Source organism: Pristis pectinata, chromosome 30, assembly GCF_009764475.1.
Source record: "Pristis pectinata isolate sPriPec2 chromosome 30, sPriPec2.1.pri, whole genome shotgun sequence".
Taxonomy (NCBI): Eukaryota; Metazoa; Chordata; class Chondrichthyes; order Rhinopristiformes; family Pristidae; genus Pristis; species Pristis pectinata.
Genome location: NC_067434.1, coordinates 18,640,160 through 18,664,248, shown reverse-complemented (window position 1 = coordinate 18,664,248; position 24,089 = coordinate 18,640,160). Strand labels below are relative to the sequence as shown.

General features: G+C 38.7%; 1 protein-coding gene across 1 annotated transcript in view; it reads right to left on the bottom strand.

Moving 5' to 3' along the window:
- Positions 1–24,089, bottom strand: part of chuk (component of inhibitor of nuclear factor kappa B kinase complex) — a 63,115-nt gene that overhangs the window by 18,098 nt on the left and 20,928 nt on the right. Inside the window, exons 9-15 of the mRNA XM_052041535.1 lie at positions 22,673–22,780; positions 20,510–20,645; positions 17,614–17,805; positions 16,649–16,751; positions 8,476–8,599; positions 5,276–5,427; positions 2,171–2,232 (exon numbers count right to left, since the gene is read on the bottom strand). Of these exons, the coding sequence (XP_051897495.1) occupies positions 2,171–2,232; positions 5,276–5,427; positions 8,476–8,599; positions 16,649–16,751; positions 17,614–17,805; positions 20,510–20,645; positions 22,673–22,780 (877 nt within the window). The remainder of the gene's footprint in view (positions 1–2,170; positions 2,233–5,275; positions 5,428–8,475; positions 8,600–16,648; positions 16,752–17,613; positions 17,806–20,509; positions 20,646–22,672; positions 22,781–24,089) is intronic.

Below are 24,089 nucleotides of genomic sequence, written 5' to 3'. Positions count from 1 at the left end.
ACAGTCATGGGCCATTGAATCCCTTCAATCAGTGGGGATATTAAAGCTTTTTCTCCCCCAAGGAGGCTTTGAGAAAATCTGTGAATCATTTCTTCTGCTCACTCAATAATCTCTTCGTGCAGCCAAGCTCAGAGTAAACGCTCTGCTACAGATTCCGGTGAAAGGCGCACGAAGGATGTGGAGGCTATGGAAAGGGTGTAGAAGAGGTTCACCAGGATATTGCCTGGATTGTAGAGTATTAGTGATAAGGAGAGGTTGGACAGACTTGAATTGTTTTCTCTGAAGCACTTGAACATGAGGGGCAACCTGATAGAACTATACAAGATCATGTGAGTCTTTTTCCCAGGTGGAAACGTCAAATACCAAAGGGAATAGGTTTAAAGGTGAGGGGGAGAAAGTTTAAAGGAGATGTTGCAAGACAGGTTTTATTTTACACAGGGAATGGAAGGTCCCTGTAATGTGCTGCCAGGGGAGGTGGTAAGAGTACAATAGCAATATTTAAGAGGCATTTAGACAGTCACAAACAGGCAGGAATAGAGGGATATGGACCAGGAACAGGCATGAATAGACTGATATGGACACGTGCAGGCAGATGAGATTAGTTAGATTAGCATCATGGTTAGCACAGACATGTTGACCCAAAGGGCCAGTTCCTGTGCGGTACTGTTCTATGCAGCACAAACTGTCCTATTTGAGCCAAATGAACCTTTAATTATAAAGCTTCAATGCTAGATTGATATTGGCCTGGGAGAAGCTACTGATGTGGATTTGCTTATCCTGCCTGTGAACTGAGGATTTTTGTACAGAGGGAGTGGGTAGTACCTCCCCACACTTTCAGATGCCCGATGAAGTCAATCCATGTCTCAGAAACATATGGGAGAACAGACGAACATGAATTACATTGCAAATGCAAATACCCCTCCTACCATCTGCCAGAATTCCCCACTTCTCAATTTGTCCCCAAATCACCAAAACATTCAGAAGGGACATATGGTTGTTAGCTGGTGTCCTTAGAGAAGAAAAGTTGAGCTTGAAGCTGCTGAATATAATTTTTGAGACCTTATGCAGGTTTCATTTCACATCCAAAGCACTAGAGACAGGATTGTTAATTTTGTGCAGAAATCTATTCGATCACTTCGACTCCCTCTGGAAGAACATTTTAGAACCCACTTTTACTTCAATGTAACTGAAGGATGAAAAACAGAAAAAGGAGAAAATATTGCACTGTTTTGACTGGTTCTGAGACCAGGCAAGCTCCAAAACCTAGGTCCCTGCAGTCAACATTAAAAAGAGCACATACTTTACTAACTTTTAAAAATTTTTTCAATTACCGAAAATGCTTATACATAGAATTATAGAGAGACAAGGAGCGGAAATAGACTATTTACACTAATCTTACCTTAATTCCATTTTAAAAAATTCTACCCACATTCTCATCAACTCCCCCCCTCCCCCACCACACACACTCTACCACTTACACATACTCCAGGGGCAATTTACAGTGGCCAATTGACCGACCAACCTACACGTCTTTGTGATGCGGGAAGAAACCAAAGCACTGAGGGAAAATCCACATGACTATAAGAAGAATGTATAAACATTCTTCTATTAATTCTTCTTCTCAGAAGAATGAGGTCAGGATTGAACCCAGGTGTTACTTTGCTTAACTGAAGAAGAATGGGAATGCAATTTCATTATACTCACTTAAAATTCACAAAGTAGGGTCCTAACAAAAAATAGGCAGCCAGAGAAAAAGACAAATACTGCTAAAAAATTTAAACCTTGAATATATTGAGAACTTGGAAGGACTTGGAGTATGTATTGTATCTTACAATTTTCACACCTTTACCCCATTGTACAGGAAAAAAGAACATCCCTAATACATAAACCAAGCACCTAATTCCGATCCTTCTTGGTGACAAGGCTAATCATCCCAGCATACCAAAAAATATTTCTTGATTGTGTCAACCATTGCTAGTGTAGTGCAGAAATGTATTTAGTTGAGCTTAAAATACCACTTCAATGTCGAACTGTACCAGAACACTGTAGATTATACTTGTTATTTTTGATTTATTCCTAAACAATCAACCATTGAAGTACATTAGGAGTGATTGTTATTTGTTTTTATAAACAAAAATGCAGACACCAATAAAACCTGAGATTTATTCACCTGTTTACAAGCCTCTGCTTTCTCTTCCATTTCCTTCCATGCTTTTAGCATCTTCTCAGAAGCTTAGGATAAAAATATGCCATCTCAAAATCAAAATTCATAAGCAACTCAGCAATAAATAACATACAGTACCTTAAGTTTCAAAACCACTTCCTCAAAAAATCAAGAACCACAGAAGAGAATTATGTTGCATGACCTGCAATAAATAAATGTGGATTTGGACTGGACTCTGTGAAGTCTGTGTGATAAGTTGGTGTGCAATGACTTCCTCACATCAAAAGAAATCACACACAGGCAACTTCCACTCCACAATATGAAATTTGGGACAAGGAATATCAGGACCCTCGTAAGCAGTCCAAGAGTGACAAAATTAAAGTTTGTGCTCCTGTCATTGACTCGGAAAATAAAATAAACCTTACACAAATATCAAATAAAATTAAGCAACTCAAAAGTTTATTAGGAATAGAAAGAAGGGCATAGGTCAATGATTCAATGTTTCTGCTCCCACTCTCCAGCCCAAGATTTCTGCATTTGGTCACGATTTCTCTCAAGGAAACATTGCATTTCAGTCTGCACTCTCTACCTTGCCGGACAACCTATTCCATAATTCTTATGTCCTCTCTTCCTATTCTTAATTAATGTTTAAGTTTGTAATTGTATGCATGAACTTTTCAGTCTACTCATCAATTTGCTTGGCCAATTTTGTTATTCTTTCAGTGTCTACCTTTGTCAACAACGGTTCAGTGGGCGGCTCTCTCACCCAAATCAGAACATTGCAGGTTCAAGTTCCACTCAAGATTTGAGCAGCAAAACGTAGGCTGACACTCCAGTTTAGTACTGAGAGAGAGTTGGCCTGTTGGAGATTCTTTCTTTTAGACAATACTTTTCACCAAGGAGCCTTCTATCCTCTCAGGCATCAAAAAAAAAATCCCAGTGCGCTACTCTGTTGAATGTTTTGGCCAATATAGTCAACTTCACAAAAATAGTTGATATGTTGGCCAGCATCACTATCATCATGGGAGCTGTGAGTATAGCTGTCTGCAATGTTTCCTGTAATATGACTGCAAATTACACATCAATTTATTGACTGTAGAGATTTGTGAGAACCAGAGATCATGAAAGGTACTATACAAATGCAAATCTTTTGTTTGGCACCAACATCTGCAAGCACTCCATCTGTTTTTCTCAATACAACAAAGTTAAAACATAACAAAATAGCAAAAAAAGTTTCCATCTTTTAAAGCCATTTACCTTTACTCTATAGTTTTGGTATTTCAGAGTCGGTGACAATGCAGGCTTTCCATATAACAAGCAAAAGTAAGGTTAGCTGAAACCATCTTTCACATTCACTTTAGTTATGAGGTTATTTGGCAGGATCTCAAACAATTGGGTCCTTTGTTTCTTTCCACTGTGAGTCTTTGATGTGTATACAAGAATAACTATAAATTTGTCACAATGTTTTCAAGGGAATGGCTCTAGTAAAAACTACCTGTGCTCACGAATCATTCTGGCAACTCACAGAGTTCCAAAACGTAGCATTTTACTTTATCAAAATAAAGGGGAAAATGTACGGGTATTCAAAGGATGCATCGCTTCAGCTAGATACAAAGAGTTACGTCGATGATGTCAGGCAAAAGCTAGAAGTAGAACCTAGTGTTGGAAAAGCAATGTTATTATTGAACATCGTTATGTGCACTATATGTATGTGAACTAAAGAGGATTTGCCTCATGTTACAATATATATTATTGCACTGGTCCATAAGATTCCTGTTTTATATACAAGACAAAGTTGGATTTGATTTATTAGATATTAGTTTTTTTTAAACAAGTTACTGGACTAGAAGAGAGTTATGGATACGATTTATAGATTCAGAGACACGAATTCGAATCCTATCATGGACAGCTGGGGAATTTAAATTGAAGTAATTAAATAAATGTGAAATAAGCAGACACTTCGGACATAAGTGAACCGGAAATAAGTTTGTTGCCTTTGCTTAGTCTTTGAGAGACTGCAGACCCACCATGGTGGTTGACTCCTAACCATCTCCACAATTCAGGGAACATTTGGGTTGTGCTGGCATTGCCAGAGATGCATGTACCCTCTGAACGATTATAATTTTTTAGTTGAATTTAATAATCACGGTATTAAAAATATAATTATGCATGATTTCATCCAAATAAATTTTAGGATAAATCAGGAAGTTAAAGAAAACCAAATCTTCCTCTGAACACTCATTAGGAGCTCCCAGGTCCTCAACTTCTTTTTCCTTCAGCATGACCAAAGCAGCTCCTATTTCCTTCACTGAACTCATCCCACCTTAAGCAACTTATTTTAACTCCGATCACCTCCTCCGATCCAGGATATTATTCAGGAACTGCAGTATAGCTGATATCTAATTGGACACATTCAAAGTTGTGGGGAAAAATGGGCTTGCATTTCAGAGGTGCCTTTATTTTCAAGAATTTTGGACATACATGGAGATAAGTTCACTGTTTGCAAGGATGGAGTTGTAGAGGATGTGCTTTTTGGTGCTAATGGTTGTGTTTGGAAAAAAAACAATTACAGTGGAAGTGAGTTTGAGCCTCAAAAGGCAAATCAGTAACTTAAAGCAAATGGGTTTAAGAGACAGATCTTGTTTATAATGTTCATGGGAAAATACTGCTCCTGTAATTTAAATTCTATTTGCTTATATGATCCTAATTGTACATTAGGAAACAAATGCTCCATTGTGTAAGCTTGTTATGATGTTTTTCATTGTGATAGAAACATGCTCACCAGGGATCAATGGCAGGTGAGGTTTTTCCAGTCACATTGTTCCCACAAATCAATCATTATGCTCACATACAGCAAGCAGGTGTTTCATCTGAAACATACCTGACTACTAGCTGTACAAATTCATGGAATTCCTGTTTCTATCAGTAATCCCATCAATCAAAGACTGAACAGTCAGGTCAATGATACAATTAACTACAGCCTATGAGATTGCCACAGAATATCATGAAAAGACACAGGATCATTTGTGGCCAATGTAATTACCAATAAATTCATCACTAAGCACAAGATCACAATAGATTCAGAAAACATTAATAAAATGGAACACTTACATATTCCATATGCCATTTGCTCACTGTACTTTTCCAGATCAAGCTTAATGCTGGACTGAAAGAAATCCAACCTAGCCTTCAACTGCTGAGAATTAGAAAACATTGTTGTTTTCATTTTTGTAAGGTTATTGTTATAACGAAGTAGACTCAACCTGGAAATAAATCATAATTATAATCAAAATGAGATTCCATGGAATATCTGGAAACAAAAGTGTGTTTTTACAAGTGAAAAACAGAAGTTTCTATTGAAAAAGTATTCATTACTATCACAAAAAAATATTGACAGCGAGGTGACTGGCTATAAATCTATAACTTAAAGCTATAAACATATGGGTGATACAGTGGTGCAGCTAGCAGAGCTACTCCATCACAGTGCCAGAGACCCAGGTTCAAACCCAACTTTGGGTGCTGTCTGTATGGAGTTCGCATGTTCTCACTGTGACCAAGTAGATTTCCACTGGCTGCTCCAGTTTCCTCCCACATCCCAAAGATGTGTGGGTTGGTAGGTTAACTGGCCACTGTAAAATGCCCCATGTGTATGGATGAGTGGTAAAATCTGAGGGGAGAAATAAAAGAAAATGGGATTAATGTAGAATTAGTGTAAATGGGTGATTGATGGTCAACATGGACTCTGTGGGCCAAAGGGCCTGCTTCCATATTCTACGACTTCTAAACGCTAATGCCATAAATTTACATGAAACGAATCACAAAGTGGGATATCTGAAATGGTTCAGAATTTGCGGATGTAATGAAAATATTTTCTAACTTCTCTGAATATAGCAGCAACTGTGGGATTTCTGCACGTGTATGGTTTAATGGAGAAATCCTAAAGTTGTTGTCAGTGGTTCAGTGACTTCTTGATGGTTCTGTTCACAGCCACCAGTGCAGTACAGCTGTCCCAGAGGGAGCAATTAACTGGAGCAGAAGGTTTAGCTTACAGCCTGTGCTCCAAAGTCCTTAGCTTCCACTCATTTAAGGTACCCCCAGATACTTTCCTTCATCTTAAGTTCATGGCATTTCAACTTCTACCCTAATCACTTATAACTGCTCAAATCTTCACTTAATATTCTGAATAACCTTACTCGAAAGGTAGTTTGTTTTTGTGTGCTGCTCAAGAGAACTCTTTAATGTGATTGGCTGTTTAGCCAGACTGATGACATCACAGTTGCTGGGTGTCAGAGATCCATTTGAGAGCAGCAGGTGTCTGAAGTGTTTAACACAGAATACAAGGTCTTCGTGCTCATCAAGTTTAGTGACAAGTGCCATTTCTTGGCCGCCGATAAATTCGAGGCTCATAAATTCACATCATAAAGCTAAATTAATTTATATTTTTAACAAAATATTCTTCAACCAATGTCATTTAACTGTAGTCAATATATATTAGTGGTCTTATAACCATCAATTAAAATAATTTATTACTCAGAAAGTTAAAAAAAACATTTGTGTGGTTTGAAACAAACCTGAAACTAAAACTTGAAGTTATATTTACAATAGCTACTAAACCTACAATATTAATGTTCTCTAAATATGCCCAAACCTTGATATTATTAGGCTATTTTTAGCCAGAAAATATTGCCCAACTCATTCATCACCTAAAAAGCTATCAGGTCCAAACACATCCTAATCAAAATTGGAACCTTGCCTGTCAGGAAAGAGAATTCTTTGTGTGCTGCAGGAAAGAAAGGATGTTGACCACAACAGTCATGTTGTTATCTCAAATTAGCTTACTGACTGAAAATAATTTAGCCCACTAAATACAAGCCAAAAAATTGGGGTAGAAAGTAATATTCTATAATTGAAATGAATAAGATGATTTGTAGCATATGAAGGAATTTTTTCAAATACACTAACAAATTTAGTAACAGTTTTTCTACTCTCAATATAATTTGATTATCATTTTTGTTTCACTTGAAAAGATAGGAGTTCCCCAAGGAAGTGAAATTATCATCCTACAGGGCATAGTCAAAACAGTAAATATATATGGAAGTATTTTCATAAATTCACAATTCCCAAAGTACAATACAGCAGTACCGCCCAACTAAATTTCAACCCCTGCAGAAGAAACAAAGCAGCTCAGTGAAACAGTGCATTTCAACTAATTTCTGTCACCCCAACTCAAGACACTGTTCTTCACAATGACAAAACTGATTCCTTTATGAATCTAGTATTTAATAGAATTGTTTTTTTAAAACAAAAAAGACCCTCATAATTATACATAAATCTGCACAAATAGTGTGATGTGGAAATTCTACTTATTGAAAAATCCCAATAATTGTGACAATTATCCAAGAACTTGTTACCTCTCAAAGTATTGTATGCAATTCCACTGAAAATTAGATTTGGACACTGGTGTCCCAGGAAGGAGGCACAACCCAAAGCCAATATGCAAGGACAGACTGTGCCCCGGAAAAGGGACAAAGGGGGAGCAAACTAATGAAGAGAGTCACCCAGAGTTGTTGTTGCATTGAACAGCACTTCACTGAGTCATGCCCCATGTAAGGTGTGACTCAGTGAAGTACCACAATGTTGTCCCTTGCTGGTGCCAAATATGTAGTTTGGAGTTATCAAGGACTGAGAATTCACTGAAAAGAAAAACAGCATTTGAATGACAAAGATATCATTAATTCAAGAATCAGTCCACTACTTGTGACAAGAAAGAAATACCACTGGGGTTAGAAATCTCCCACTTTGCTGCATAAATTCACCTAATTACCCACAAGCTTTGCAAAAACAGCAGCTCACACTTCACCTGCCATGACTTCATCAAAATTGCTGAAGTTTGATGTTAATTTCCCACTAAATACATCACATGAAGCCAAGCCTAGTAATTAACAATGCATGTATGTTTTTAAACAATCACTTTCTCTTGGCTAGAAAGTGAATATTTATAGAGGCAGAGTCTCTATAAATATAATTGTAAATTGCCTTAGGAAATTTTAACGGGATAAATTCTGTTGTTTTGATTTTTTCCCCTTAATTTTCCTTTTCTTCTCTTATTTTAATTTCTGAGTTTTTCTTCCTGTACTTACTGTGTTTCATCTCTTCTAATTCACTCTCCCCAGATCTTCCTTGAGATCTCATTCCTCAACTTTATATTTTCTGAGCAAGTACAGTACACAAAGAAGCAAATATAAATTTAAATCTTCATACGATCATCTACTGGTGTATCATGTCAGGTCTTTGGTCCAGAAATGACTTACATTGCAGCTCTCTGGCCCTGGAACAATCTGCTGTAGTCTTCCTTTAATCCACAGACATAATTCACAGCTTCACCCCACACTTTCCTCAGTTGTACATTGGGCAACATTATCTTAGCATCCCGCACTATAACAAAACATTAATTACAATACTGTTAAAATGGAGCATTTCTGAATTTTAATTTTGATACCAAAACCTACAAACAACTAAAATATAGTTCAAAAACTCTCATCTTTCATTCAGGTCGATGAATGTTTATTTATATAACATCATCAATTTGTCTCATCAACATATCTGATCAGTTTTAAGATTATGAAGGCTACAAAACAAATGAAGCTCATCACATACTTTTTTCTTATACTATTCAACTGCAAATTGATCATTTTTGTCTAACATTTTGTACTCCCAACAAATATATTTTTGACTATGTGCTTCAAATACCACTATAAACAAATCTGAGTTCTTCAATCAAAATATTCTCAATTTATGCAGGATAAATCTTGTTGCATCTCTTTACAAACTCTTTATTTGTACTTTGAAGATGTGTTGAATTTGAACAAGGAAATATGAGTTGTTGTGTAACCCCACTATTGTATTCTATTTCTTTGTTGATTGCCTTGTCCAGATGGTTAAAGTCTTAATTACGCCGTAATCCCTTTTAAATCTTCAGTCTCTGGACTGATTTAATTTTGTTTCCTATAGACTTGCATACCTACAAATGTGCACAAATCTCTAAAGATAGCAGGACAAGTTGCGAAAGCATGTTGTGGAAATGGATCCTTGGATTCATCAATGGAAGAAGTATGATCCACTGGTAAGAGCTCAGATGGACAGGTGTGTTCAATACAAGATCATATGAAATAGGAAGAGGAGTAGGCCATATAGCCTCACAAGCCTGCTCTGCCATTCGATAAGATTGTGGCTGATCCCACTTGCCCATCCTATCCTTATAACCCTTGATTCCCTTGCTGAGTAGAAATCTCTCTTTGCTTTAAATATAGTCAAGGATTTAGCCTTCACAGAATTCCAAAGTCTCAACCCTGTGCAAGAAGAAAAGCTTCCTCATCTTAGTCTTACATGTGTAATTCTGAGTATACCCTCTGGTCCCACACTCTCCCAGGAGGGGAAACATTTACCCTGTCCAGCACCCCAACTTTTATAGCTTCAATAAGATTACATCTCATTTGAAACCCCAAAGAGTATAGACCCGACTGGAACAGTGGCACATCAATAGTGCTGCTGTCTCTCGCATCCAGCAATCTGGATTCAATCCTGACTTCCAGTGTAGTCTGTGGGGAGTGTGCACAATCCCCCTGTGACTGCATGGATTTCCTCCCACATCCAAAGAAGTGCTGGTTGGTGGTTAATTGGCTAAGCGAAGTTGTCCCTAGTGCAGCTGGATGGAAGGAGAGTCGGGAGAAGTTAATGAACATGTGAGGGAAATGAGTGGGGGCGTGGGATTAAGAGGATTGCTCTGAGAAGATGGACTGAATGATCTTCTTCTATGATGTAAAGAAATATGAAACTGTTCAACTTCTCCTCAGAAGACAGTCCTCCATACTCTGGAACATCTCAGTGAATCTTCTCCCGATTGCTTTCAATGACAACATCTTTCCCAAAATGAGGGGACCAAAACAGTAGTTTAAATACAGTCTCACTAGTCCTTGCACAATTATAGTAAGATTTCCCTACTTTTATACTAGAGTCCCTTTGAAATAAAAGCCAACATCCCATCAGCCTTCCTGATTTCTCACTACAGCTGTATGCTATTTGTGTGTTTGGTGTACCCGCTAATCCCTTTATGCTGCAGCTTTCTGCAGTCTTGCTCCATTTAAATAGTTTGTTTTATCAGTCTTTCTTGTGAACTTTTCACTCACTCAGCCTGTCAACATCTCTTTGTAAACACTTTCATGCCTTTGCTTTTGCTCTACTTTTCAATCATCTGCAAATGTGGCTAAAGTTTATTTGATTGCTTCCTCCAAATACTAGTTGCCATCCCAGCACTTATCCTCATGGTACTGGTCTGCTTATAGGTTGCCAAACTGAAAATGATCATCTTATCCTTATTTGCTGCTTCTTGTTAGATAGCTAATTCTCTATCCATGCTAACACATTAGCTCCAACACTATGAGCTCTTGCAAAGTAATCTTTTGTGTGCCACCTTGTTGAATGCCTTTTGAAAATTCAAATACAGTACATGCGTTGGTTTCCCCTCTCCCCACTGATACTTCCTCAAAGAACTCTCACAAATTTGTCAAACATGATTTCCCCTTCATGAAACCATGCTGACTCAGTTTGATCAGATTATGACTTTATAAAATGGAGTCACGAGAGACTGCAGATGCTGGAAATCTGGAGCTACAGTGATCTGAAATGTCAACTGTCCATTTCCTTCCATAGATGCTGCCTGACCTGCTGAGTTCCTCCAGTGGTTTGTGTGTTGCTGCATGACTTTACAAAATGTCGTGTTATTACTCCTTGAATAATAGATCTCCGTTTGCAATAACAGATATTAGGTGAATCAGCTTATAGTTATCCACTTTTTGCCTCTGACTCTTTTTAAATTAGGAAATCACAATATCTCTCCAGAATAAAACAATTTTTGGAAGATTACAACCAAATGCATCCACTATTTCTGTAGCACTTACACAGGACATAGAACAGTACAGCACAGGCAACAGGCCCTTATGGCCCCCAGTGTCTGTACTGAACAAGATGCCAGATTAAACTAATCCTATCTGCCTGCACATGATCCATATCCCTCCAATCCTTGTTTGTTTATGTATCTCTCTAAATGCCTCTTAAACGTCACTGTTGCGTATGTTTCCACCATCTCCCCAGCAGCACATTTCAGGCACCTACTGTGTAAAAAAAAAGTTGCCTTGCACATCTCCTTTAAACTTTCCCCCTCTCACCTTAAAGCTATGCCCTCTAGTATTTTAACATTTCTACCCTGGGAAAAAGACTATCATAATTTTATGCCTCTCAGTTTTATAAGCTTCTACCAGGTCTCCCCACAACCTCCGACACTCCAGAGAAAACAATCTATGTTTGTCCAACCTCTCATTAGAGCTCATGTACTCTTATCCAGGCAACATCCTGGTGAACTTCTTCCGCACCCTCTCCAAAGCCTCCACATCCTTCCTGTAATGCGGTGACCAGAACTGCACACAGTACTCCAAATGTGGCCTGACCAAAATTTCATACAGCTGCAACATGACTTCCCAACTTTTATACTCAATGCCCCGACTGATGAAGGCAAGATGTTGCTGCTTTCAGGGTGTTATTAACTTGCACCCAAAGATCTCTCTGTACATCAATGCACTCAAGGGTCCTGCCATTCACTGTATACTTTCCCCTTACATTAACCTCCCAAAGTACAACACCTCACACTCGCTCAGATTAAACACCCATTTGTCCACCTGTAAATCCAACTGATCGATATCCTGCTGTATCCTTTGACAACTTTCTTCACAATCCACAACACAAATTTTTGTGTCATCTGCAAACTTATTCATCAGCCCATCTACATTTTTGTCAAAATCATATTTCACGAACAGAGGTCCCAGCAGTGATCCCTGCGGGTCACCATTGGTCACGGACCTCCAGCCAGAAAAACACCCTTCCACCACTACCCTCTGTATTCTTTAGGCAAGCCAAATTTGAATCCAATCTATCAAGTCACCATGGATCCCATGTGTCTTAATCTTCTGGATCAGTCTACTATGAGGGACCTTGTCAAATGCCTTACTAAAGTCCACATACATAACATCTACTGCCTTAGCTTCATAAATCATCTTCATCAAGTCCTCAAAAAAACTCAATCAGGTTCATAAGACATGACTTGCCCTGCAGAAAGCCATGCTGACTATCCTTAATACGCCCACGCTTTTCCCAAATGCAAGTAAATCCTATTCCTAAGAATCCTCTCCAATAATTTCCCTTCCACTGATCGAAGGCTCACTGGTCGACAATTTGCTAGATTGTCCCTATTGCCCTTCTTAAACAAAGCAACAGTGGTTCCTCTCCAGTCCTCTGGGACCTTGCCTCTGGATAGGGAGGATACAAAGATCTCAGTCTTCTTTTGCTTCTCTCAATAACCTGGGATAGATAGAATCATGCCCTGTGAACTTATCCACCTCAACGTTCTTCAATAGACTCAGCACCTTCTTCTTGATATCAACAGGCCCTGGAGTATTAGCATACCCCACACTGATCTCACTATCTTCCAAGTACTTCTCCTTGGCAAATACCGATGTAAATTACTCATTTAGTACCTCACCCACTTCCTCTGGCTCCAGGCATGAATTCTCTCTGTCCTTGAGTGATCCTACCCTCTCCCTATCTACCCTCTTGTTTTTACTGTATGTATGAAGTGCCTTGGGACTTTCCTTAATCCTACTCACCAAGGACATTTCATGGCCCCTTTTGGCCCTCCTGACTCCCTGTTTGATTTCTTTCCTACTTTCTTTATAATCTTGATGGGCCCTGTCCGATTTCAGCTTCATCCTTACACATGCTTCCTTTTACTTTTTGCTTAATGGTTCCTTTTTCTTTTTGACTTAAAGATGCCACGTTTCTTTTAGGATTCTAATGCAGCCTCAAGTTCTAAGTTTGCCTAATACTGTGTCTCTGACGATAGTGATGGTATTCCTCCCCTACATTTTTATTTGGTATTATAGTATCTTCTACTGGAAAGATAAACATCTGTTTAATTTTTCAGCAATTTCCTTGTTACTCAGCCATATTGTCTAAGGAGTACATGTTCAGTTTGACCTCTCTCTTCCTTTTTATGTCCTTAAAGAAGGTTTTGTTGGAACAAGAGTTTCTAGTGGAAAAATGAAGTAGAAAATGGAAAATATTGAGGAGATGAGATTAGAAATTTGAAAAATAACATGAATAACAATATGGGTAAACCATAATTTAAAAAAAACAAGAACTAAGGAATAATGAGACCACTGGCTGGATAAAGACACAAAGGAAAAATCGGGGGAAAGGAAAAAAAAATCGGGGGCAAGGAAAATGGACGTGGACAGAACAGAGCAAAATAAAGGAGAATATAATGAGATAAGGCAAGTAGTCAAAAAATAAAGAGGGACTAGAAAATTAAAATTATTAATAAGAACAAACCAAAATGCTACCACGTGAGCTTTTGAAAGTAGAAGAACGAGGTCATTCAAAATTAATAAAGATTTTGAAAGAGACACAAAGTCCGGGTGAAAGATAATCAATATTATTTACTGGGAAATCAAATAGCAATTTCAGAAGAAATTCCGAGAATAGGTAAAAGTGGGGTTATAGGGAGTAGTTAAGCAAAAGAGTACAAGTACATTTATGGTGAAGCAAGAGAAGCATATGAAGGACATGGAAATTGGTGGATATACTAAATGGCCTTTTTCTGTGTTAAGTATTACATGTAATCCATGTCAGGTTTGATAAAGATTAGGTCACTGATAAAAATAATGCAAGTGATTTGTTTGTGTTTTTTTTAAGCACAACAAGATATGATCTGAATGCAGCTGGAAACCGATCCTATCGTGATTTCAAAAGGAAACAGGGAAAAAAAAACAAATTGATAAAATTATTGGATCTATGGAGAAAGTGACGAGGAATGAGACTATTCAACAGGCACGAAGGACCAAATATCATCCCCCTCTTTTGCTTCATCCTGAAATCCGTATAGTCTGTCTGCAGTTTACCTACTGTATTTCATGTTTATCAGTTAGTAATTTTAGTCTCTAATCTTGTTTTGTTTTTTTGAGAATCTAGTGTATTCTCTGCCTCCAATGTAGTGGTCAAAAATTCACTTCAGTCACAGTGACAAGTTCCAGCCTGCCCCCAGCCTCCAGCCCTCTCCTCCGGACACAGTCTGAGGCTAAACCAAATTGTCAGCAATCCTGACAGCCTGTCGGACCTACTCTCTGTATTCATACCCCACTGTCACACAAACTACCTACTCCAACTCTGTAATAAACCCCACCCACCTACGCTTCAGTTCATTTGCTGCTGAAACCTTCATCCATGCTTTTGCCAGCTCTAGACTTGACTTTTGCAATGTTCTTTTGGTGTTCAATGTTCTTTTTTGCTTCCTCTATAACTGGAGCTCTATTGCCCATTTCCTAACTTGCACCAAGACTTGTTCAGATGTGTCTTGTGTCTGCAGTCCTGTAAGCTTTGATTTTAAAATGATCAACATCACATTCAAATGGCCCAATGGCCTTGCCCTGATCCATTCCTTACACCCCTCCAAAAGCACAAGCTGCACCTACCTCTGTAACCTCCTACTTTCCTGTGACTCCTTCTTTGCAAGACCCACACTTTAGAATTGGCACCCTAAATCTCCAGCTTCTTTGTTGCTCTTTCCTCCTTGAAGTCAAAACTTATCATTGCTCATCTGTTTATGGCATCTCTTTATGAAGCCCAGTATCAGATTCCATCTAATGATACTCAGATTAGCTATCTTCAGACATGTTACTAGATTAATTAAAGCAAATTGTTGTTGTTTTAATGCGGTTCTATGTTAGCACCCCAAGTATATTTTGATAATGTAACAATTACTTTTTGCAAGATCATTACAGAAGGTCAAATGCGACAAGATTCATGGGCACCTCAGGAAATCTAGTCAACAACTTAGCCCTGTTGACTCTGGAAAACATCAATGGTTGATCTGGATACGTGGCTCAAGTATGAGCGAGCTTTAACTCTCTTTCCCGTTTGAATGAAATTACATTTTCCCTACAGTTTTAATCTGATTTGTTATCCTGCCCTGCACACATTGCCCTGGATTCCCAATGCTCTTTATTTTAATGAAAGAGTTCCACATGAGACTTTGTCAAGATAGATATTTTAAAAGGGTTACTGATTTTGAAACTGGCCTCAGGTCACACTCACTCGTAATTAAATCACGAAGCTCTGTACAGTCAGACATGGTCATTTCCTACCCAGAGGCTTCTCCCTCAAAACAGATCCCTTACAACCTTTCTCAATCAGCCTGACCCCACTAATCTTCTTTGCCATACCAAGCTCCTGGCCACTGGTTCATCCAACTCACTTCTCTTTCTGTGCCTGGTTGTGTGCACATCTTGGCTGCTTTTCCAGTTCTAAGGCCTCAGATTCCAGTGTTCTCTTGCTCGACACTTCAGGAGTGTTTGACTGTCCCCTTCAACTCTTCCAAATATGCCTTCATATTCCACTTAACTCTAAGTCACCAGCTTGTCTTTACTCATCCTGTGTGACCAGAGTCAAGCCCTTTCCATCTTATTTGTTCCTCTTCCAAAGCTTCCTCTGGATCAGTATTGTCTCAATCCATAGAACCTTCCAGAACATTTGCTCCTTCACCAGTAGACTCAACACCTCAAACTGCATGATGCTCTAGTGACACTGTGGTATTGTGAGAAAGCTGGCCAACTGGACAGAACTTCCTCATGCTGCCAAAGCCTTACTCTGATTACTACTTCATTAACCTTACTAACCTATTATATTGGTGGCACAGTACTCGACAAAAAGTCTCACCCGTCCTCTCCCTCTCTTTTGCCTTCATACCCTCTCCTCCTTCAGGAACCCATTTCGACCCTCTCCCTATCTTTTTGAATAGCACACTAACCTTTATTTTATCAATAAAAGCAAATCCAAAAATTTCTCAATATTTTGAATTCAATCAAGAACTCAGGTGGCAAGCATCTAAATAGCAAACATTAAATTCATCCCTCTTTATTTAAATCTATGATTGGCTCTATGCTATTCAAAGAAAACAGATTTGTTGGTAGATTATATTTATAATAAAGCTTCTGTTTTAGATTTTAATATTCCAGTTAATTTGGTGGCTTATATTTTTGAAGCCCAAAACATGCAACAATTATTTAAGGATCTGCTGCCATGTCCTAGTACACCCTTAAGGGAGCATTAGAATTTCTATGTTGCAATGTTAATATTACAACAGCCTGAAGAAAAATAGCACTGAAAGTTTTATTAAAATGATCTCTGAAACATGCAACAGTTACTCAAGGACAGTCAGAAAATTTGAAACATGACACATTTTTATATTAGAAGCAATGAGCTGAGTCATCTCGAGTTCATTCATGAGTCAGATACAAAGTAGATTGAGTTTTGATGAGCATTTCATTTTAAGCCTGCAAAACTGCTTGAATGAAATTTCATGTATAACTTCATTCTTACCAACATAATTTACATGTTCTGGTAATTTTCTGGCAACAAAGGGCCCTTCATAGATGGTACTACTTTTATCGAAGAGGTACACCATGTACCTGTCCCAGCCTCTCTGCAAAAAAGAAAAAAAACATTGAAATGTATTGTTTTATTGCTGCAAATTCACATATTTCTGGAATTTGAAGTCAAGGTACTTTATTTAATTATTCTATCTTTTGACCATTAAAAAGTTAAAAGGCCTGTTGTAGCGGTTGCTACCGCGGAATAAAACAAGACTCTACTCGGAGGATTGCCAAACAGAACTCGTTTATTTTCCCGCCTTGTGCGGGCCCTTTAAGGGAGAAAAACTCCCGCCCAAAAAACCGGCAATGACGTAAGTCCTACGTCATCAGGACTTTCCCGCGCGCGGGTTCTCCCTGTCGCTCGGAAAGACGAGGCCCGCCGCCATCTTGGGCCTCGTCGCTCCGACGCCGCGCGACCCGACTGCCGAGCCGGTTCGCCCGACTAGACGGTGAGTCGCCACACTGTTTTATTTTCATTCAAGTATCCAACACTTAGGATATTTGAACGAAATTCATCTGTTTGCCCCTACTATTTTGGGGCATTAACCCACTTAAATCAAACCGATCAACTTCTTAAAAAGAATCACAATGGGAGGCATTTTTGACAAGGCCAGCGTTTACTGCAGATCTGTAAACAGCCCTGGAAGCACTTCTCAAGTCAGTGCATTGTCCTTTATAATAGATAACCGGGTAGTTTGGGGGATTTTGAGATTTTAAAAAGATGAAGAACTTCAACACAATTTAGTGTTTTTCATGCTAGTTCCTCCTGTTACTTCAGTAACCTTTTCAGAACAAGTACATTTGGTAGCTTTTTGTTTACAGCATCAATAATGATCAAGTCTCATATAGCTCCATTGACACACAGACAAAAAAAAACATATTTTTACAAAGATAATAAAGGATAATACATACCACATCTGGCACACATTGATTGGCAGGCTTACGAGGATCCAAGGAAATTCCAGTTTCCACAAGCAACTCCTGATTTGCAGCAGCAATTGCTGTTTCAGTTTCAATGCGCATTTGAAGAGAATGCAGGCTCTCATCAGGTTTGATCAAAAAGGAATGAACCCGGGCAGAAGTCATATTTAATATATGAACAAACTGTAACAAAGATAAAGTGATACTCTTAGTTTTCTTAGCAATTAATTCCAACAGTCCCATACAATTCTCCTAACAGAAATTTATCCAGTCTATTTTCAATTGTTTTACCACATAAGAAATGGATTGTTGGAGAAACCACAATGGCTTTTTCCACACTGCAAACATTTGATCAAGGTCTCTGCATGTGTCACTTTGTGATTTTCCTGTTAAAACAGCAAGTAGAAAACTGCCAAGTGAAAGTGGAAAATCCCACACTGGAATTCTTTCCATCCTTGCATTATTTGCATTCAGCCACAGGAAGGCACTCTAAGGCAAATAATGATCCCTGCAAGTGACTTAATGTGAAACGTAAGGAATAGGAGCAGGAGTAGACCATCTGGCCCATCGAGACTGCTCGGCCATTCAATAAGATCACGGTTGATCTGGTGATGGACTCAGCTCCATCTACCTGCCTTTTCCCCATAACCCTTCATTCCCTTACTATGCAAAAAACTATCTAACTGTGTCTTAAATATATTTAATGAGGTAGCCTCTGCTGCTTCCCTGGGCAGAGAATTCCACAGATTCACTACTCTCTGGGAAAAGCAGTTCCTCCTCATCTCAGTCCTAAACCTACTCCCCTGAATCTTGATGCCACGTCCTAGTTCTAGTCTCACCTACCAGTGGAAATAACTTTCCTGCCTTTATCTTATCTATCCCTTTCATAATTTTGTGTTTCTATAAGATCCCCTCTCATTCTTCTGAATTCCAGTGAGTCTAGTCCCAGGCAACTCAATCTCTCCTCATAGGCTAACCCCCTCATCTCCGGAATCAACCCGGTGAACCTCCTCTGTACCACCTCCAAAGCCAGTATATCTTTTCTCAAGTAAGGAGACCAGAACTGCAAGCAGTACTCCAGGTGTGGCCTCACCAGTACCCTGTACAGTTGCAGCATAACCTCCCTGCTCTTAAATTCAATCCTCCAGCAATGAAGGCCAACATTCCATTTGCCTTCTTGATAACCTATTGCACCTGCAAACCAACCTTTTGCGATTCATGCACAAGCACTCCCAGGTACCTCTGCACAACAGCATGCTGCAATCTTTCATCATTTAAATAATAATCTGATCTTCTATTTTTCCTTCCAAAGTGGATGACCTTGCATTTACCAACATTGTACTCCATCTGTCAGACCCTTGCCCACTCACTTAACCTATCTATATCTCTCTACAGACTCTCCACATCCTCTGCACAATTTGCTTTTCCACTCAATTTAGTGACATCAGACAACTTAGATGTGATACACTCGGTCCCCTTTTCCAAATTGTAAATGTATATCGTGAACAGTTGCGGGCCCAGCACCGAACCCTGTGCCACCCCGCTCCCCACTGATTGCCAACCAGAGAAACACCTAGTCATCCCAACTCTCTGCCTTCTATTGGTTAACCAATCCTCTATTCATGCTAATACCTTACCCCCAACTCCATGCATCCTTATCTTATGGTTAAGTCTTTTATGCGGCACCTTATCAAACGTCTTCTGGAAATCTAAGTATATAACATCTACCTGTTCCCCTCTATCCACTGTGCTCATTATATCCTCAAAGAACTGCAGTAAGTTTGTCAAATAGGACCTGCCCTTCCTGAATCCATGCTGTACCTGCCTGATGGAAACACTCACCATAGAACAATACAGCACAGAAAACAGGCCCTTCGACCCTTCTAGTCTGTGCCAAAACGTTATTCCGCAGGTCGATAGGGTTGTTAAGAAGAAGGTGTATGGTGTGTTGGCCTTAATTAGTTGGGGTAGTGAGTTCAAGAGCCGTGAGGTAATGTTGCAGCTCTATAAAACTCTGGTTAGACCACACTTGGAGTACTGTGTTCAGTTCTGGTCGCCTCATTATCGGAAGGACGTGGAAGCTTTAGAGAGGCAGCAGAAGAGATTTACCAGGATGCTGCTTGGATTGGAGAGCATGTCTTATGAGGATAGGTCGAGCGAGCTAGGGCTTTTCTCTTTGGAGCAAAGGAGAATGAGAGGTGACTTGACAGAGGGGTAGAAGATGATAAGAGGCACATATCAAGGGGCCAGACAGAGACTTTTTCCCTGGGTGAAAATGGCTAACACGAGGGGGCATAATTTTAAGGTGACTGGAGGAAGGTATAGGGGGAATGTCAGAGATAAGTTTTTTTTCCTTTTAAACAGAGAGTGGTGGGTGTGTGGAACGCACTGCCAGCAGAGGTTGTGGAGGCATATACATTGGGGACATTTAAGAGACTCTTAGATAGACACATGAATGATAGAAAAATGGAGGGCCATGTGGAGGGAAAGGTTGGATAGATCTCAGAGCATGATAAAATGTCAGCACAACATCGTGGGCTGAAGGGCCTGTACTGTGATGTAATGTTCCATGTTCTAATAATAAAAAGACTGATAGTCAATATAGATACTAAATGGCACATTCTATGATAATGCATTTAATGCAAATTAAATGCTGTTTTGTACAATCTTCATACTTTAGGGAGATGTGTAATAACACATTTAGAATAAAACTGAGCACTTCTGCAGAAACTCTAAATCTTGACATTCCCTTCAGTTGTAATCCTGAATTTGATGTTGTCTCTTAAATAGGTGTTTTTTTCCCCAGAAGAGATTTCATTCAATTAAAAAAATGTTACATTGCATTTCATTAACCAATATTTTATGGAATTGCATCTGTATCACCAACCTTCTGACTTAAAATCTGCTCCAGAAGCAAGAAGCATGCTGGTCGATTTGTGTTTGGATCTGTAATACCACCCCGTTGTTTTGGATCCCAAACCAGCATCATTTGCAGCCATGTCTCCAATGGTTTTACCATTAAGCTATATATAAAAAGACCAAAACCATTGCAAATCAACAAGTCAAGTCACAAATATTCTATCACAACATGCAGTTATCACAATTTAGTTCTGATGAAGAGTCATGAATGTGAAATATTAACTGTTTCTTTCTCAGATGCTGTCTGACCTGCTCAGTGTTTTCAGCATTTTTATATCATAACTTAGTAGTAATTTTAACATTATAATTACATAATAGCTGTTATTCAACCAGATACTATAAAATATAAAGAGCCATATTGTCTGGTCACTAACATACACTCGATTACAACACTTAAAAATCAAAATAGCAATGAACTCACATATGGCGCTTTTATATCCAATATTGGGCTCTTCTATTGATTTACTGGGTAAAATTGTAGCACTTGGGCACCTGACAAATTTAAAAATAGTTGGCACTTTGTTGGATAGACACACCAGAGTCTACTTCTGCATTATTTTACGTTATATTTTTGGGCAAAGAGGTCATAAGCCATTATCATTCCCTCAGAAGATTCTGTGTTCTTTTATTAAAGCAACTTAACTGGGTGTATACTTGACCTCTCTCAGCCTTGAATGGAATCGCAAGGCAAGTTTTTTTTTATGTAATCCAGCTTCACATCATTCTTGCATTTGGGATCATTCCTCCACTGATGTGTGTGCTGCAAAGTCATTGTTTTAGCCAATTATGAAACTTTTATTTTAAACATTACTTACCATCTCTTGTTGGGGAGCAGCAAGACAAACTTCTGGTAATTTATTTAGTGAATATTTTTACCTTATTGAAACACATCAGAAGCAAAAGATGGAAGGCTGACACAAAAGTACCCACTTAGTTCCAATCTAACAGTTACTTGAATAGATTAAATCAAAAGATCAATTGTCAACATGCATAAAAAATACTAATTACAAGGAAAAATGTAACTGAAAATCTGAGTTACCATTAAGGATGTGGAAATAAATCATTAGCTCATGTGGAACAGATCAAGATTTACAGTTGTACTTAGCTTCATTTAGAACATAGAACAGTAGAGTACAGGAACAGGCCTTTCAGCCCTCTACATCTGTGCCACTCATGATGCCAAATTAAACTAAACCTAACTGTTCATTTTGTGGAAGAACACAGGATTCAGCAATTTATGTTGCAATATTTCACAAAGTTAATTAGATTAAGCAAAGAATACATTGGTACAATTAATCCAAAAATCATGGGGTATTTTAGAGAGGCGGCAACTCAATATGACAGAAGTTCAAAGTGGACTTCCCTACTGATAATTGACCAATGCACTATAATAATAGAATCCACCACATAGTCATGCTAGAGTCAATCAAGCTTTAAGCTTGCCGCACACATTTTCACCAACGGGAACATAAACTATGTATGAGAACTGAAAGATGCTTTTAATCAACAGCGTGACTGGCAAATACATATTATTGAAAAAAAAACAAGCAACAGTTTCAGTTCAGCGATAATATGCTGATTTTAGCCAGGGTGCTGGAAAAATGCAATCCATCTCAGTATCCATGAATGGACAAATGAAACAGCATTCCTCAACATTCTCCTGCAATCCTTCTTGGAAGTGCATCTCAATTGATACTGAACGACAGAGGCTTCAACCACTCAGCACACTGCAAACTCGCCCTCCAATGTGACCATGGAAGACTGACCTTTTAAGCAAGATATCAAAGGGCTGCTACTATGGAGCATGGACTCACTTCAAAACAAGGATGATGAGAACAGGAAGTCAGAAATTTTAAAATTTCTTTCAGATCCCAATACTTTGCGAGCATAAAGAGTTTGATCATTTCATCTCTTCCTGTTCTCTCTCCCCGTGACCTCATGAACCCCATGTTTCAACATACAATGTCCTGAATGTTTCACCTCACCACAGTCTGGCCCAGGTTACACAGTCCCTCACTTTTTAAGATAGAAGTTCTTTTTAACCTGACGAGTGCCAAGAGAAAACCAAGAAGTTTCAGTAAAATTTAAGTTGTTCAAGATGCAAAAAAATTCTACAAACAAAAATACTCACCTGCTAAGGCCATTGGGCTGCGGTAAATTTGTGGAGAACTTTACTTCACCATTCATCTCTTCAATAGCCATAATGTCATATTGGCCCTTGATTTTAACTTTGTCTTGCCTAAAATGAAGTGTATTTACATGATTAACTTCTCCACAGAAATAAATCTCAGTATTTTTGCTTTGACAATACAAAAATTAGTATAAATGGTATGCCAGAACTGACATTCCAAAGACCTTTAGCAACAACGAACTGACTACTACTGCTAAAAATTACTTTTATTATGGACTTAAAAGAAGAGGGAGTGCACATTTTTTTCTTCAAAACATCAGTTTATTCTTGTAGAATGCTCCTCTTTCAGGTGAGCCCACGTATCCACAAAGTCTTAACAATAGTCACCAAAACCCCATACAACCACAAGCTCCAATACCTATAAACCAGTTACCACGACCTTGACCATCTCCAAAAGGAGCACTGTGCTAACTGACAATCTTTTACTATAACTTCATATCCCTGTAAATGCAGAGAAGTCAAAATGACTTTTTAACCTAGAAAGATGGCATCCCAAGGGATCCTGCAATCAAGACAGTCACAGAAATGGATCACGAAAATACAAATCATTACCCTTCTCTTACAACTCAAATAAAGCAAAGTTCAATGTAGAAGAAAGCAAATTTAGTATCAATATTAAAGAAAAATTTCTACATAGAGTGATTAATATGTACTGAATGGTGAGAGTGAAATTTCAGGAATCATTTAAGAAACAAATTGATGCTGCTATGGGAAATCTAGAGTGGCTTTGGATAGATTAATTAAGATGGGAATTGAATCCCCATCCAGGATTGTCTTCTGATACAAAATGATCCAATCAAGGATTCTTTCATTCCATCAGATTAAAGATGATGGAGAAGAAATTCATCCAGGGTCCCTTGCACTAAAAGTACAATACGGAAGTATAACATTCCACTCCAAGGTGCCATTCCAGACAAAATAACATTGCAGGTAATTCTTTCTTCTCAGGAATGAGCTCAATCTATTTAAATTCACCATCATTAACCCACTCCTGAAAGAAAACTAATACTTGGCTCCACTGCTCTCAAAACACGATTGCGTCGGTGCCTCCAAAGTTCCAATCAAGTTTCCACCCTTGCTGCAATTGCAATGCAGTCCACCTCAATAAAATCTTCAGACGTGCCTCAGCTCATCCAAGGTTTTCTTACCCTCCCATTTGATTTTTCCAGTATTCATAGACAGCTATTGACATCTCATGTGATATGGGCTTATTCAACTTGCTATTCTTGTATTCCATTCAATGATTATCCTATGTCTGCCAACTTTTACAGGCTCCTGATCCAACAATCCTTCAATATTTATTTCATGTTCAAATCCCGCCATGACGTTGCCCCTCCTTGTCTCCGTTACCTCCTCT